At 37.7% G+C, this 18,383-nt stretch overlaps 1 protein-coding gene across 1 annotated transcript in view; it reads left to right on the forward strand.

Annotated features, from left to right (window-relative positions):
- The window catches only part of CCDC30 (coiled-coil domain containing 30), a 159,687-nt gene that overhangs the window by 21,738 nt on the left and 119,566 nt on the right, over window positions 1-18,383 (forward strand). The window contains exons 6-8 of the mRNA XM_036832536.1: window positions 3,544-3,615; window positions 15,449-15,564; window positions 17,510-17,584. Of these exons, the coding sequence (XP_036688431.1) occupies window positions 3,544-3,615; window positions 15,449-15,564; window positions 17,510-17,584 (263 nt within the window). The remainder of the gene's footprint in view (window positions 1-3,543; window positions 3,616-15,448; window positions 15,565-17,509; window positions 17,585-18,383) is intronic.

Below are 18,383 nucleotides of genomic sequence, written 5' to 3' on the forward strand. Positions count from 1 at the left end.
GTTTTCATGTGTAAAGCCTTTTCTGTATCACTACAAGGTTATTGAAAATGTTCTCCTCTGGTGTTTTTTTTTCTTTTAGTGTTTTTATGGATTTATTATTTATGTTTCAATCTTTGCTTTATCTATAATTTATTTTAGTATGAAGTTTAAATTTTTTAAATGATTTCCTCTCTATATAATTTGCAATAATTAAAGAAATTAGACTGATTCTTTTTCATGCAGTATATATGTTACTTTAGGGTCATATCTTAAAAATGTTAAATGTATAAAACAATAATGATTCTGCCAAATTGATTGTGGAATTAAAAACAAAGAATATCAGGAGGGTTGAGATTTTGTTAAGAATGCATTTTAAACAGTGAACACAAATGACCTTTTCAGAATGATGGAAAATTGGGCTAACGGGTACACAATTGCATATATTTGTCAAAATTCATCAAATTACTTAAATGGATGAATTTTACTGTATGCAAAGTATATCTCAATAAACCCAATTAGAAAAAAAAGGAAATTTGGCCACGTGAGTCTGATGAAAAGCAGTCTGCTACTTGCAGTACAGAAGGACAAAGGAAAAAGCAGGACCCCTGTTACGTTTAGTTACATTTGGATGCAGCAGAACACAATCACATAGCACCCTGTTCCATCAGCACTTGGTTGCTCTGGTGGATCCTAAACTATTAATTGAAAACTGTCTGCACGGTATCCCCAGGGGACTGCTGGGAAGCTGAGTTAGCAAGTCCTTTTAAAATATCATATGTAGTGTCATTGTGGGCCTTACGTGTTACTTCTTGAATCATCCATTAATTTATAGCCAGAATTTATTCCTAAGTATATGTGTTACATGATAGTGTTTCCCAAGTATTAGCCTATTTCTTTCAACAAACTGACTCTTTTAAATGAAGGACTTTATTTTAGTTTATTTTCTAGCTCTCTTTATATCACACCCCAAAATTTGGATGGGAATGAAAAATTTTGGCCAATAATAAAAATAGTTTTCAATAATAAAAAAGAATACATGCCAAATATTTATTTATTCTTCAATAAATAAATTACAAGAAAAAGATGAATTTTTAAAGGTTTGAAGGAATTATTAACCAGATATAATGTGTGGCCTTTACTGGATTCTGATTCAAACAGATTTTTTAACATTTATGCAACAGTTGGAAGTTTGAATGCTAATTGGCTATTTGTATTAAGGAATTCTTGTTAAATTTCCTTAATCACACATAATGGTATTGAGTTTATATTTAAAAAGAGTCCTTGTCTTTTAGAGATACATAGTAAAATATTTATAGATGAATGATATGATGTCTGGGAGATGCTTCAAAATAACACAGGCCCCTACCTCACACGTACACAAAAATTAACTCAAAATGGACCACAGAACTAAATGTAAGAGTTAAAATTATAAAATGCTTAGAAGAAAACACAGGAGTAAATCCTTACGATCTGGAGTTAGGCAATCATATGTTAGATGTAACACCAAAAGCAAAAGTGATAAGAGAAAACCTAATAAATTGTACTTACTCAAAGTTTAAAATTTCTGTACTTCAAAAGATACTAACAAGAAAGTGAAAAGACAAACCACAGACTGAGAGAAATATTTGCAAATTATGTGTTTGATGTGGGACTCATATCCAGAATATATGAAGAATTCTCACATATTCTTTTATATTATTATAAAAAGACAGCCCAATTTTAAAATAAACAAAATAAAATTTGAGTAGACATTTCTTTAGAGAAGGTATATGAATGGCCAATAGGCACATGAAAAGATGCTCAACATCATTGGTCATTAGGGAAGTGCAAATTAAAACAATGAGATCCCTCTTCACACCCTCTAGAATGGCTATAATAAAAAAGACAATGACAAGTGTTGGCAAGGATGTGTAGAAATTGGAACATTGCTGATGGGATTGTAAAATCATGCAGACACTTTGGAAGACAATTTGGGAGTTTCTCAAGGTGTTAAATGTAAAATTATCATGTGACCCAGCAATTCCACTCCTGCGTGACCCAGGAGAAATGAAGACATATGTCCACTCAAAAACTTGTATGAGAAATTAACACAACATTGTAAGTCAACTACACTTCAAAAAATAAATTAAAAAAAAACTTGTATGTGAATGTTCAGAGCACTATTATTTACAGTAGCCAAAACATAGAAACAACTCAAACATCTGTCATTTGGTGAGTAGATAAACAAAACGTGGTATACCCATCCTGTGCAGAAAATAGTTAACATAGAAAACCTGCTAGTGGGAAGCTGCTGCATAGCACAGGGAGATAAGCCAGATGCTTTGTGATGACCTAGAGGGGTGGGATAGGGAGGGTAGGAGGGAGGCTCAAGAGGGAGGGGATATGGGGATACATGTATGCATATAGCTGATTCACTTTATTGTACAGCAGAAACTAACACAACATTGTAAAGCAATTATACTCCAATAAAGATGTAAAAAAAAAAAAAAAGAAGAAGACCTGACACTGCTGTCCTTAGAAAGTCCTGCTTGTCAGGTTAGCCCTTGGCTAGCATCTGGAAACTTGCATTTGGGGAAGGTTCCCACCATTCCCCAATTTGTAATAGTGGCTCACTGTGCTTGACCTCTTTGTACAAACAATGTGATTTATGCTGAAAACCTGCTTTCCTTCTGAGAGTCTGGGATTTTGATGTGTCCTAGGCAGAAGGTGGTGTCTATGTCACCAGCCCCCAATAAATACGTTGGCCACCGAGTCTGTAATGAATTTTCCTGGTAGACAACATTTCACACGAATTGTCAATTCGTTGCTGGAGAAATTAAGCACATCCTGTGTGACTCCGCTGGGAGAAGACTCCTAGAAGCTTGGTGCCTGATTTCCTCGTGCACCTTTTCTGTGTGATTGGGAATGATCTCTTACAAGATTCATGTTAGTGTCTTACTTCTGGGAGATTCCTCAACTTGCCGTTATTGGAGGCCTATCAGCCGTACCATTGGTGATGAGTAGACCACAGGAGGCAAAGTGATAAAACCTGGGTTAGAGAACCCAAATCCAAAAGACTCCAATGCCCCATATACTTTCCTTATGCCCTTCTGCTCTCCTCATAAAATTCTTGAATAGTACCAAAAGCTATTTCCTGAAATTTTGCTATTTTGATATTTCTAGAAACTACTGGCAAAATTCTAAATATTATTAATTGCAGGAATTAATTTTAAGTATTTCCGTGTGTAATTTCTTTTTACTAAACTGGTAGTACCATGCTTGAAAACTTTCAGCTGTTCCTGTTGTTTACAGTAGTCCAAACTCTTCAGCATAGAATCTGGTTAGGGAAACAGGGAAAGATTACAAGATCAGATGATATCAAGGACAGGGATAAATATAAGGTGTAGTAGGAATATTAAGAGGGGAATCTGGAAAAGATTCCGGGAGGAGGTGACATTTATGCAGAAAGTCAGGGGAAGGCCATCAGAAAGAAAGTGTTCCAAAGAAAAATAGTCGTTTGAAATTTGATTATTATACTAATCAGTTGCTCCATACACAAATATTTTGTTCTTTTTTTTCTTTTAGATTCTGCACTTGAGAAGTCTCAACTAGAAATTGAGAAATTGAAAGAAAATTTGATAAAGCTGAAAGAAAATGGTGAGTCATTTTAGCAGATATAATAATATTTAATAATAAAATATTAAACAATAATATAATTTACGTTAAGTAATATTTTTAAATAATATTACTACTACTGCTATTGAGGCAGGAGATAGATGGGCCCCAGGCTGAACAGTTGGAGTTCGTCCCGTGTGGACAGATACTCCAAAATAGCAGGAGGAAGGAGAAGCTAAGCCCTGCCCAGACAAAAGATAAAAGACCACATATTCCTCATTCTCGAAGGAGGAGACCTTCCTGACTACACACGTGCAGAAAGGATCCTTGAAGGTCGAAAAGGGAGGAGGCGCCACCCCATAGTAGGTGATGTCAGGCTACCCATAGGCCTCTTCGCTAGAATCCATCTTGGCTAAGAGATGCGCTCGCACATGTGGGAGGACCGTGAGATATACCAAATACAGGCTCAGACGAGGCAAAGCAAGATGATTGGCCAAGGAAACCTGGAAGAAATGCCCCATAAAAGTGAATCAAACTACCAGGAGGGTGCGACCAACTCTCTGAGACCCCCTGTGTGTCTATCCACAAGTACCCTTTTTCCTCCTAATAAACACTTTACTTGTTTCACTACTTTCTGTCTTTGTGGGAATTCATTTCTGCAGAGCTGTACAGGCTAGGGCTTTGTCACTGGCCACTGGTCTAGTGGCTAGGATTCAGCATTCTCACTGTCACAGCATGCTTTAATCTCTGGCTGGGAACCAAAATCCTGCTTCAAGCCGCTGCAGACCGAGGCCACCCTAGATCACTATTATTACTATTTCTACTGCTATTACTATTACTACCACTTGTTGCTTACTAACAGGTACTCTGTCAGGCATTTTATTTTATTTATTTATTTAAAAAAAAATTTTTTTAACATCTTTATTGGAGTATAATTGCTTTACAATGGTGTGTTAGTTTCTGCTTTATAACAAAGTGAATCAGTTATACATATACTTTTGTCCCCATATCTCTTCCCTCTTGCGTCTCCCTCCCTCCCACGCTCCCTATCCCACCCCTCTAGGTGGTCACAAAGCACCAGGCTGATCTCCCTGTGCTATGCGGCTGCTTCCCACTAGCTATCTATTTTACGTTTGGTAGTGTATATATGTTCATGCCACTCTCTCACTTTGTCCCACCTTACCCTTCCCCCTCCCCGTATCCTCAAGTCCATTCTCTAGTAGGTCTGCATCTTTATTCCCGTCTTGCCCCTAGGTTCTTCATGACCTTTTTTTTTTTTTTAGATTCCATATATATGTGTTAGCATATGGTATTTGTTTTTCTCTTTCTGACTTACTTACTTCACTCTGTATGACGGTCTCTAGGTCCATCCACCTCACTACAAATAACTCAATTTCATTTCTTTTTACAGCTGAGTAATATTCCATTGTATATATGTGCCACATCTTCTATATCCATTCATCTGCTGATGGACACTTAGGTTGCTTCCATGTCCTGGCTATTGTAAATAGAGCTGCAATGAACATTGGGGTACATGACTCTTTTTGAATTATGGTTTTCTCAGGGTATATGCCCAGTAGTGGCATTGCTGGGTCATATGGTAGTTCTATTTTTAGTTGTTTAAGGAACCTCCATACTGTTCTCCATAGTGGCTGTATCAATTTACATTCCCACCAACAGTGCAAGAGGGTTCCCTTTTCTCCACACCTTCTCCAGCATTTATTGTTTGTAGATTTTTTGATGATGGCCATTCTGACCAGTGTGATATGATATCTCATTGTAGTTTTGATTTGCATTTCTCTAATGATTAATGATGTTGAGCATTCTTTCATGTGTTTGTTGGCAATCTGTATATCTTCTTTGGAGAAATGTCTATTTAGGTCTTCTGCCCATTTTTGGATTGGGTTGTTTGTTTTTTTTGATATTGAGCTGCATAAGCTGCTTGTAAATTTTGGAGATTAATCCTTTGTCAGTTGCTTCATTTGCAAATATTTTCTCCCATTCTGAGGGTTGTCTTTTCTTCTTGTTTATGGTTTCCTTTGCTGTGCAAAAGCTTTGAAGTTTCATTAGGTCCCATTTGTTTATTTTTGTTTTTACGTCCATTTCTCTAGGAGGTGGGTCAAAAAGGGTCTTGCTGTGATTTATGTCATAGAGTGTTCTGCCTATGTTTTCCTCTCAGAGTTTTATAGTGTCTGGCCTTATATTTAGATCTTTAATCCATTCTGAGTTTATTTTTGTGTATGGTGTTAGGGAGTGTTCTAATTTCATTCTTTTACATGTAGCTGCCCAGTTTCCCCAGCACCACTTATTGAAGAGGCTGTCTTTTCTCCACTGTATATTCTTGCCTCCTTTATCAAAGATAAGGTGACCATATGTGCGTGGGTTTATCTCTAGACTTTCTATCCTGTTCCATTGATTTATATTTCTGTTTTTGTGCCAGTACCATACTGTCTTGATTACTGTAGCTTTGTAGTATTGTCTGAAGTCAGGGAGCCTGATTCCTCCAGCTCCGTTTTTCTTTCTCAAGATTGCTTTGGCTATTCGGGGTCTTTTGTGTTTCCATACAAATTGTGAAATTTTTTGTTCTAGTTCTGTGAAAAATGCTAGTGGTAGTTTGATAGGGACTGCATTGAATCTGTAGATTGCTTTGGGTAGTATAGTCATTTTCACAATGTTGATTCTTCCAATCCAAGAACATGGTATATCTCTCCATCTATTTGTATCATCTTTAATTTCTTTCATCAGTGTCTTATAATTTTCGGCAGACAGCTCTTTTGTCTTCTTAAGTAGGTTTATTCCTAGATATTTTATTCTTTTTGTTGCAATGGTAAATGGGATTGTTTCCTTAATTTCTCTTTCAGATTTTTCATCATTAGTGTATATGAATGCAAGAGATTTCTGTGCATTAATTTTGTATCCTGCTACTTTACCAAATTCATTGATTGGCTCTAGTAGTTTTCTGGTAGCATCTTTAGGATTCTCTATGTATAGTATCATGTCTATCATGTCATCTGCAAACAGTGACAGCTTTACTTCTTCTTTGCTGATTTGGATTCCTTTTATTTCTTTTTCTTCTCTTATTGCTGTGGCTAAAACTTCCAAAACTATATTGAATAATAGTGGTGAGAGTGGGCAACCTTGTCTTGTTCCTGATCTTAGTGGAAATGGTTTCAGTTTTTCACCATTGAGGACGATGTTGGCTGTGGGTTTGTCATATATGGCCTTTATTATGTTGAGGAAAGTTCCCTCTATGCCTACTTTCTGGAGGGTTTTTATCATAAATGGGTGTTGAATTTTGTCGAAGCTTTCTCTGCGTCTCTTGAGCTGATCATATGGTTTTTCTCCTTCAATTTGTTAATATGATGTATCACATTGATTGATTTGCATATGTTGAAGAATCCTTGCATTCCTGGAATAACCCCACTTGATCATGGTGTATGATCCTTTTAATGCACTGTTGGATTCTGTTTGCTAGTATTTTGTTGAGGATTTTTGCATCTATGTTCATCAGTGATACTGGCCTGTAGTTTTCTTTCTTTGTGGCATCTTTGTCTGGTTTTGGTATCAGGGTGATCGTGGCCTCGTAGATGAGTTTGGCAGTGTTCCTCCCTCTGCTATATTTTGGAAGAGTTTAAGAAGGATAGGTGTTAGCTCTTCTCTAAATGTTTGATAGAATTTGCCTGTGAAGCCATCTGGTCCTGGGCTTTTGTTTGTTGGAAGATTTTTAATCACAGTTTCAATTTCCGTGCTTGTGATTTGTCTATTTATATTTTCTATTTCTTCCTGGTTTAGTCTCGGAAGGTTGTGCATTTCTAAGAATTTGTCCATTTCTTCCAGATTGTCATTTTATTGGCATATAGTTGCTTGTAGTAATCTCTCATGATCCTTTGTATTTCTGCAGTGTCAGTTGTTACTTCTTCTTTTTCATTTCTAATTCTATTGATTTGAGTCTTTCCCTTTTTTTCTTGATAAGTCTGGCTAATGGTTTATCAATTTTGTTTATCTTCTCAAAGAACCAGCTTTTAGTTTTATTGATCTTTTGCTATCATTTGCTTCATTTCTTTTACATTTATTTCTGATCTCATCTTTATGATTTCTTCCCTTCTGCTACCTTTGGGGTTTTTTTGTTCTTCTTTCTCTAATTGCTTTAGGTGTAAGGTTAGGTTGTTTATTTTTGATGTTTCTTGTTTCTTAAGGTAGGATTGTATTGCTATAAACTTCCCTCTTAGAACTGCTTTTGCTGCATCTCATAGGTTTTGGGTCGTCGTGTTTTCATTGTCATTTGTTTCTAGGTATTTTTTGATTTCCTCTTTGATTTCTTCAGTGATCTCTTGGTTATTAAGTAGTATGTTGTTTAGCCTCCATGTGTTTGTATTTTTTACAGATTTTTTTCCTGTAATTGATACCTAGTCTCATAGCGTTGTGGTCGGAAAAGATACTTCATAAGATTTCAATTTTCTTAAATTTACCAAGGCTTGATTTGTGACCCAAGATGTGATCTATCCTGGAGAATGTTCCATGAGCACTTGAGTAGAATGTGTATTCTGTTGTTTTTCGATGGAATGTCCTATAAATATCAATCAAGTACATCTTGTTTAATGTATCATTTAAAGCTTGTGTTTCCTTATTTATTTTCATTTTGGATGATCTGTCCATTGGTGAAAGTGGGGTGTTAAAGTCCCCTACTATGATTGTGTTACTGTCGATTTCCCCTTTTATGGCTGTTAGTATTTGCCTTATGTACTGAGGTGCTCCTATGTTGGGTGCATAAATATTTACAATTGTTATATCTTCTTCTTGGATTGATCCCTTGATCATTATGTAGTGTCCTTCTTTGTCTCTTGTAATAGTCTTTGTTTTAAAGTCTATTTTGTGTGATATGAGAATTGCTACTCCAGCTTTCTTTTGATTTCCATTTGCGTGGAATATCTTTTTCCATCCCCTCACTTTTAGTCTGTATGTGTCCCTAGGTCTGAAGTGGATCTCTTGTAGACAGCATATATACGGGTCTTGTTTTTGTATCCATTCAGCCAATCGATGTCTTTTGGTTGGAGCATTTAATCCATTTACATTTAAAGTAATTATCGATATGTATGTTCCTATTACCGTTTTGTTAATTGTTCTGGGTTTGTTATTGTAGGTCTTTTCCTTCTCTTGTTTTTCCTGCCTAGAGAAGTTCCTTTAGCATTAGTTGTAAAGCTGGTTTGGTGGTGCTGAATTCTCTTAGCTTTTGCTTGTCTGTAAAGGTTTTAATTTCTCTGTCAAATCTGAGATCCTTGCTGGGCAGAGTAATCTTGGTTGTAGGTTTTTCTCCTTCATCACTTTAAATATGTCCTGCCACTCCCTTCTGGCTTGCAAAGTTTCTGCTGAAAGATCAGCTGTTAACCTTATGGGGATTCCCTTGTGTATTATTTGTTGCTTTTCCCTTGCTGCTTTTAATAATTTTGCTTTGTATTTAATTTTTGATAGTTTGATTAATATGTGTCTTGGCATGTTTCTCCTTGGATTTATCCTGTATGGGACTCTCTGTGCTTCCTGGAATCGATTAACTATTTCCTTTCCCATATTAAGGAAGTTTTCAACAATAATCTCTTCAAATATTTTCTCAGTCCCTTTCTTTTTCTCTTCTACTTCTGGGACCCCTATAATTCGAATGTTGGTGTACTTAATGTTGTCCAAGAGGTCTCTGAGACTCTCCTCCATTCTTTTCATTCTTTTTCCTTTATTCTGCTCTGCGGTAGTTATTTCCACTATTTTATCTTCCAGGTCACTTATCCGTTCTTCTGCCTCATTTATTCTGCTATTGATTCCTTCTAGAGAATTTTTAATTTCATTTATTGTGTTGTTCATCATTGCTTGTTTGCTCTTTAGTTCTTCTATGTCCTTGTTAAACGTTTCTTGTATTTTCTCCATTCTATTTCCAAGATTTTGGATATCTTTACTATCATTATTCTGAATTCTTTTTCAGGTAGACTGCCTATTTCCTCTTCATTTGTTAGGTCTGGTGGGTTTTTACCTTGATCCTTCATCTGCTGTTTGTTTCTCTGTCTTCTCATTTTGCTTAATTTACTGTGTTTGGGGTCTCCTTTTCACAGGCTGCAGGTTCATAGTTCTCATTGTTTTTGGTGTCTGTCCCCAGTGGCTAAGGTTGGTTCAGTGTGTTGTGTAGGCTTCCTGATGGAGGGGACTAGTGCCTATGTTCTGGTGGATGAGGCTGGATCTTGTGTTTCTGGTGGGCAGGTCCCCCTCTGGTGGTGTGTTTTGGGGTGTCTGTGGCCTTATTATGATTTTAGTCAGCCTCTCTGCTAATGGATGGGGTTGTGTTCCTGTCTTGCTAGTTGTTTGGCATAGGGTGTCCAGCACTGTAGCTTGCTGGTCGTTGAGTGGAGCTGGGTCTTGGCGTTGAGATGGAGATCTCTGGGAGATTTTCGCCATTTGATATTACATGGAGCTGGGAGGTCTCTTGTGGACCAGTGTCCTGAAGTTGGCTCTCCCACTTCAGAGGCGCAGCCCTGACACCTGGCTGGAGCACCAAGAGCATGTCATTCACACGGCTCAGAATAAAAGGGAGAAAAAAAAAGAAAGAAAGAAAGAAGAAGATAAAATAAAATAAAGTAAAATAAAATAAAATAAAGTTATTAAAATAAAAACTAATTATATTAAGAAAAAAGATTTCTTTTTTGTAGAAAAAAATGTTTTAAAGTAAAAAAAAAACAAGGACAGACAGAACCCTAGGACAAATGGTAAAAGCCAAGCTATACAGACAAAATCACACACATGCACACTCACGAAAAGAGAAAAAGGGAAAAATATATATATATCGTTGCTCCCAAAGTCCACCTCCTCAATTTGGGATAATTCGTTGTCTATTCAGGTATTCCACAGATGCAGGTACATCAAGTTGATTGTGGAGATTTAATCCGCTGCTCCTGAGGCTGCTGGGAGAGATTTCCCTTTCTCTTCTTGTTCGCACAGCTCCCGGGATTCAGCTTTGGATTTGGCCCCGCCTCTGTGTGTAGGTCGCCTGAGGGCGTCTGTTCTTCGCTCAGACAGGACGGGGTTAAAGGAGCAGCTGCTTCGGGGGCTCTGGCTCACTCAGGCCAGGGGGAGGGAAGGGTACAGATGTGGGGTGAGCCTGCGGCGGCAGAGGCCGGCGTGACGTTGCAGCAGCCTGAGGCGCGCCGTGCGTTCTCCTGGGGAAGTTGTCCCTGGATCGCGGGACCCTGGCAGCGGCGGGCTGCACAGGCTCCCAGGAGGGGAGGTGTGGATAGTGACCTGTGCTTGTGCACAGGCTTCTTGGTGGCGGCAGCAGCAGCCTTAGCGTCTCATGCCCATCTCTGGGGTCCGCGCTGATAGCTGCGGCTCACGCCCGTCTCTGGAGCTCCTTTAAGCAGCGCTCTTAATCCCCTCTCCTTGCGCACCAGGAAACAAAGAGCAAGAAAAAGTCTCTTGTCTCTTGGACAGCTCCAGACCTTTTCCAGGACTCCCTCCCAGCTAGCTTGGTGCACTAGCCCCTTCAGGCTGTGTTCACGCCGCCAACCCCAGTCCTCTCCCTGGGATCTGACCGAAGCCCGAGCCTCAGCTCCCAGCCCCCACCCGCCCCGGCGGGTGAGCAGACAAGCCTCTCGGGCTGGTGAGTGCTGGTCGGCACCGATCCTCTGTGCGGGAATCTCTCCGCTTTGCCCTCCGCACCCCTGTTGCTGCGCTCTCCTCCGTGGCTCCGGAGCCTCCCCCCTCTGCCACCCGCGGTCTCCGCCCACGAAGGGGCTTCCTAGTGTGTGGAAACCTTTCCTCCTTCACAGCTCCCTCCCACTGGTACAGGTCACGTCCCTATTCTTTTGTCTCTGTTTTTTCTTTTTTCTTTTGCCCTACCCAGGTACGTGGGGAGTTTCTTGCCTTTTGGGAGGTCTGAGGTCTTCTGCCAGCGTTCAGTAGGTGTTCTGTAGGAGTTGTTCCACATGTAGATGTATTTCTGATGTATTTGTGGGGAGAAGGTGATCTCCGTGTCTCACTCTTCCGCCATCTTGAAGCTCCTCTCCTGTCAGGCATTTTAAATGGATTATCTCCAGGTAGATAGCATCAGAACTGAGTTGAATTGTAGAACACCAAGCTGGCATTGGAGAATTACGTGGGTGTGTGGGGAAAAAAACTCATGCATCATAATTGATGATCAGGATTGTTTAAAAAAATATGAATACAATTATAAAATGAACACTGCTTTCTTAGTAACTGACAGGGCAAGAAAACAAAATCAGTAAGCATATAGAAGACCTAGTAACACTACTAAGCAACATGACATAATCGATAATTATAGAAAACTCCACCAGAAGTATTATATTCTTTTCAAGTACACATGGAGCATTCACAAAAATATGCTATCTCCATAAAACAAATTTCTGCAGAAGAACTGAAATCATACAAATTATGTTCTCTGACCATAATAGAATTAAACTAAAAAGCAGTAAGAGTAGTATGTTTAGAAAATCACCAAATATTTGGAAGTTAAATAAGATACTTCTAAATTTCTTTCCTAGAAAAAATTACAAGGGATATTGCAAAATATTTTCTATGAATTAACTTGAATGTAAATGAAAACACTGAACATATCAGTATTTGTGGGATGCACCTAAGCCAGTGCTTAAGAGGGAAACATCCCATTTAATGCTTATACCAGAAATCAAGAAAGGACTCAAAATAATCTAAGCTTCTACTTTAAAAACCCAGGATAAGAACAAATTAAATCCAAAGCAAGCAAAAAGAAGGAGATGTTTAAAATAAGGTTGAGGTCAATAAAAGTAAAAACAGAACAAAATAGAATAAATTAGTGGAATGAAGAGCTGGTTCTTTGGAAGGATCAAAAATATTGGTAAACATCTAACTAGATTGTTCATGAAAAAATGAGGGAAGACACACATTACCAATATCAGCAATGACAGAGAGAACATTTCTACAGATCAAAAAGATAATAAGGGAATATACTGAACAACTTTATGACAATAAATTTGATGACCGGGATAAGATGGACACATTCCTTGAAAGACACAAATTACCAAATCTCACTCAAGAAGAAACCAGATAGCCCTAAATCTACCAAAGAAATTGAATTTATAGTTAAACATCTTCCCACAAAGAAAACTCCAGGTTCAGATGACTTCACTTAACAAACTTTTAAGGACTAAATAATACTGATTTTACATAAACTCTTCCAGAAAGTAGAAGAGAGAATATGTACTTCCCAACTGTTAAGTGGTCAGCATTACCTTGATGACAAAACCAACGACATTACATTATTCCCAATGACCGCAGAAGACCTTGTAAAAGTACAAAGAGTAAGGAGTAATTTTGGGGTAGTAAAATCAAATTGTGTTTATCTGCAATGGGTTGGCTAAAAAAATGACCACACAATGGATACTTTAATAAGAATGATATAGATTTTTGTGCACTGACATGAATAGATGTCTATGACATGTTATCAAGTGAAAAAAGCAAGCTGTAGAGTAATACATGTAGTGTAATGTCGTTTTGGTTTTTATTTTTATAGGGTGTGTGTGTGGGGGGGGTGTGCATGTGTATCTGCACTCACAGAACTGTATGAGGTGATACACATCAGTATGGCAATAAAGTTGTGAATACACTGGGATAGTTTTGTATAAGTTCTAAGTAGCTACTGCCCTGCATCTGTCAAGTGTCTCCCACCTACCCCAACTGTCCCAGCTCCTTCCAGCCCCTTGTCTTTCCAGCCACCAGAGGGATAATACTTGGCACAGCAGGATATTCTGTAGACCTCTGCTCCAGAGCTACGTTCTCATAGATGAGGGTCCACTCTTTACCAGTTGTTAAATATTTTCAATACAACCCTTGTCTATACATTAGAATATGCATATAAAAAATTTTAAAGAGTATTTACCAAGTATTAACATTTTTTCTGGTCAGAGTAGATAAGGGTTGGATGAGAATATCTGCTCTGAACATAACGGTATAGCTTGATTTTTTCTTTTTAAAACAAAAAGCCTATATTCCATTTGTAATAAGCAAAACAGTACTGATTTTAGTGACCTATTTAAAATAGGCCATTATTCAACTGTATTTTTAAGATCTGTGAAAATTAAAAATACTGATAATATATAGTACAGAGAAATGGACAATGGCAATGTGAGAACATAGCTTTGTACAATCTTTTTGAAGAATAATTTGGCAGGCTCTGTCAAATTTTTTAAATGCACATGTCTCCTGATCCAGCTATCCCTTTTCTTTCTGGGGATTTATCTTTTTGGAAATAATGTCATAAGTACCTAGAGATTGATGAACAAGGAAAATAATTTTAGAATTGTTTACAAGAGTAAGCATTGGCAACAAACCTAAATCTTCATCAGTAGGGGAAAAGTGACACAAAAAATGGCAATTTGGACGGTGGCATACTATGCAGAACAAAATGAGATAATGCATAAATAAACTGTGGTATATTAATAAGATGGACTAAAGAGTCAAGAGGAACAAATTATTGATAAAACACTGATGAATCCCCAAAATACTGTATATATTGAGTGAAAGAAGCCTGACTCAAATATATGTGTATTGTAAGATTTTATTTATATGAAAACCAAGAACAAGCAAAACTAGTCTATGTGATAGAAGTCAGAAAGTGGTTGTAGGGGTGGGTGGGAGTGGAGAACTGACTGGAAGGGATTTGAGGGAACATTATGGGGTGATGGAGATGTTCTATATCTTTTTCAGGGGAAGTTCAAGGGTATATAAATTTGTCAAAATTCATTGAACACTTAAGATATGTACATTATATTGTATATAAATTATACCTCAATTAAAAAATACTTCCAAATAAGAAATGGAAAATGACTTTATAAGAGTTGTCCTGTAAAGATATCCATGATGTATTCACAGGTGGTAAAGTTACAGACAGTGTTGCATAGCATTGTTTAAATTTTTTAAAATTGCATATGCAAAAGGTAGAACAAATCTTGCCCTCCATATATGTATATGGATTGTGAGTGCTTTTTTTTTTTTCTTTTTGGTGTGTTTTCAGCATTTTTCAAGTTAAAAAAATTTACACACTAAGGAAAAAAAGAGGATAGCAAGGGAAACAAAAGAAAAAATGAAGAAAGAAAAATACAAGTCAAAAACAGAACAGGCAATGAAGAAGGAAAACAAAGGAGACTTTAAAGCAGCAAAAGAAAAATAGGAGAAACATAAGTGAAAAGAGAAACAGCTGCAAATCCGGGAAAGTTACAGGCAACAAGTTTGTACTATTGAAACTTTGATGAGTGCTGGAAAGAGCAGGTCTTAACCTGAGGTGCTGAGCTGAGAGTAGCCTACAGGCAGAGGTGCTACAGGAGAAAGATGGTTTTGATGAATCAACTTGATTTTACTTTACAGTCTGTCCGTTCACTACTCCTAGCTCACTACATCAGCTGTCTATGGAGGCCCTGCTGTTAATGAGTGCAAGAGAAGTATCTAGGAATATGTGAGGAATATATGAGGTGTGTAAGAGTGACAGGACCACAGGACCACCAGGAAGATGATTTTTTTAGTGGTTTCACTTTTAGAAGTCAGGCTCAATTGTTTTAAAATTCCAGGTCCTGAAAGAATCTCTATTGCTGGAAACCCTATACTCAAAAAGTCCAGCTCATTAGACTGGTATGAGAAATAAAAAACATTCTGTTCTGTTTCATTAGTTGGTAGAACATTCTAGGGCTGGACTTGAGAGTCTAGCAGCTCTTCTTTGTGGAGAATCACATATGCAGAGACACGGTAGGACTGACAAGAATGGCAGGAAACAGCACTTCCTCAGTTTTTAGAGTTAACGTCCCCAAATTAAAACTTCAATCCAGGTGAGTCAACTACATTTTCCCTGTTTTAGACTCAGTTGACCTACGGAAAGCAAAGGAACATAATCAGAGACTGGATGAGGAAATTCTGGCTTTAAGAAATCGAGTTCGATCACTTGACTCAGAAAAAAAGGTACTTGGAGAAGAGGTAAGTTATTTAATTTTTTCTTAGAGTTAATTTAAATGTGTATAGAATAGTAACAGTCAGCAGCTAAGCAAGCTAGATGTATCAATACATCATTTATTGGTCGTTAGTGAAGACTGATTCTGGTGGCTATAGCATCCCAGGTAGAGCTGTACTTTGACCTGGATGCTTTCTATCAGTATTTCTATTTTATACATTTTAACTACATATGCTGAACAGTAATGTTACTGCTATTGTGTCAATTTAGGATCTTTTCTTTTTAATAAGGATTTAGATAATAGTTTATACTTATCACATTTACCAAAGTTTGAGATTATTAATACTAAACCCGTAGTTGTGTTATGTTTTTGAATCATTTCTTCTTAGGAATTTATTGATTTTTAATATGTACTTCCAAGTTCTAAATATACTATATGTCACTTCAATTTTAATTATATTCATTTCACAATCATATCTCTAGTGTCTAATACAATGCCTGGCATATAATAAGTGCTCAAGAAATTTTGTTCCAAGAATGAATAAATATTCATTAGAATGGCTATTATCAAAACAGTAAAAATTAACAAATGTTGATGAGGAAGTGGAGAAATTGGAACCCTTTGTGCATTGTTGTTAAGAATGTAAAATGGTACAGCCACTGTAGAAAACAGTATGGGACTTCCTTTAAAAAGTAAACATAGAGTTACCATATGATCTAGCAATTCTGCTTCTGGGTATATACCCAAAAGAATTGAAAGCAGGGACTTGAACATATATTTGTTCACTCATGTTCATAGCCAAAAGGTTGAAGCAACCCAAGCATCCACTGATAGATAAATGGATAAACAAAATATGGTATATATATACAATGGAATATTATTCCACCTTAAAAAGAAATATGCTACAACATGGGTGAAACTTGAAGACATTATGCTAATTGAAATAAGTCACAGAAAGACAAATAGTGTATAATTCCACTTATATGAGGTACCTAGAGTAGTCAGAAATCATAGAGACAGAAAGTAGAATGGTGGTTTCTAGGGGCTGTGGGGGAGGGCATAATGAGGAGTTATTGTTTAATGGGTGTAGAGTTTCAGTTTTGCAAGATGAAAAGAATTATGGAGACGGATGGTGGTGATGGTTGCACAGTAATGGGAATGTGCTTAGTGCTACTCAACTGTATACTTAAAAATGGTTAAGGGGCTTCCCTGGTGGCACAGTGGTTAAGAATCTGCCTGCCAATGCAGGGGACATGGGTTCGAGCCCTGGTCCGGAAGATCCCACATGCCACGGAGCAACTAAGCCTGTGGGCCACAACTACTGAGCCTGCGCTCTAGAGCCTGCAAGCCACAACTACTGAGCCCGCGTGCCACAACTACTGAAGCCCACCCGCCTAGAGCCCGTGCTCCACAACAAAAGAAGCCACCGCAATGAGAAGCACATGCACCGCAACGAAGAGTAGCCCCCACTCACGGCAACTAGAGAAAGCCTGTGCGCAGCAACGAAGACCCAACACAGCCAAAAATAAATAAATAAATAAAAATTCTTAAAAATGGTTAAAATGGTAAATTTTGTGTTATGTATATTTTATCCTAATTTTTTAAATGCAATCATAAGAAAGAATGAATAAACACTGTTCAAGTTGTCTAAATCTCTGTAAATTTGTATATCTAATACTGGTAAAATATGTTTAATGTATGTTAAACATATGTTTATGTTTTATATATACACAAACATACACATACATGTGAGATAAAGTTCAGGAAGGGTATATCCCAAACATTATTACTTCTGGAAAGGGAAATGAGATTGTGGGGCAGAGTTATGTGAAGGAAAAGATCACTTGTTGCTCTATATACCTATATTTTGTTTAAATTTTTTACACAAAGAATGTATTCATGTATAACATATATTTTTAAAACAAAGCATCCCCCCTCACTTTTGTATTTAAAATGCTTTTGTATTTCAGGTTGAAAGGCTTAAAGCAGAAATTTGTGACTCTCAAGAGAATAAGCAACTTGGAAACCACTCTCCTGGAAAAATGGTGGGTGCTGAACAGAAAGTAGAGGTATTAAAATTATGTTCTTTCTGACTTCTAATTTTGAAGTAAGTTGCATTTTACAAGAGTGCACCAGAGCAATGGGTGCTGAGCATTTGCTATTCTCCTCTTGCCTGCCTTTTTCTATTGCTTTGCCAGTGAGTATGGAGGAAGAAATTGGGGTACAGAGGATATGTTTCTGTTCACTTCTTCCCCACAGGGAACAATTAATATGAAAAATATAATGGGTTTCGTTAAAGAAAAAAAAGACTCTTACAAAGATACAACCAACTTGGGCATTTTTAATCATCAAAATGAAGTTACCTTACAGAATCAACCAGTGACAGGGGAGTGGGTCGTTGGAACCACATATCATAGAGAACTAATATGGTTTAGGCTCCAGTGTGTACAGCATCTACTCTTTTCAGAATGATCAGCCTCTGAAGGGGTGGGCAAAGTGATCAAACACAAGGCGGATGGAAGCAAGAGCCAGTGTGTTGTAGAGAGGGCGATTTCAGATATTCAGCTCAAGGAGCTAGACGGCTTTGCCTTTCCTCTCACACACCTAAGATGAGTGACATCCCTGTTGCTGAGGGATCTCCTTCACCAGAGCTTGTTTTTACTGTAACTCCCTGGGCCCTATACCCCCATCCTCCTCGGTAGCAAGGAAACTATAGCCACCGGATTTATTGTTTCCCCGCCCAAGGAACCTGTATCCTTCTTGTCTTCCAGAACTCTCTTGTAGATAAATAATGCAATTTGTAGGAAGGAAGGGAGGAAGGGAGGGTGGGAAGGAGATAAGGCA

This window comes from Balaenoptera musculus, chromosome 1 (assembly GCF_009873245.2).
Source record: "Balaenoptera musculus isolate JJ_BM4_2016_0621 chromosome 1, mBalMus1.pri.v3, whole genome shotgun sequence".
Taxonomy (NCBI): Eukaryota; Metazoa; Chordata; class Mammalia; order Artiodactyla; family Balaenopteridae; genus Balaenoptera; species Balaenoptera musculus.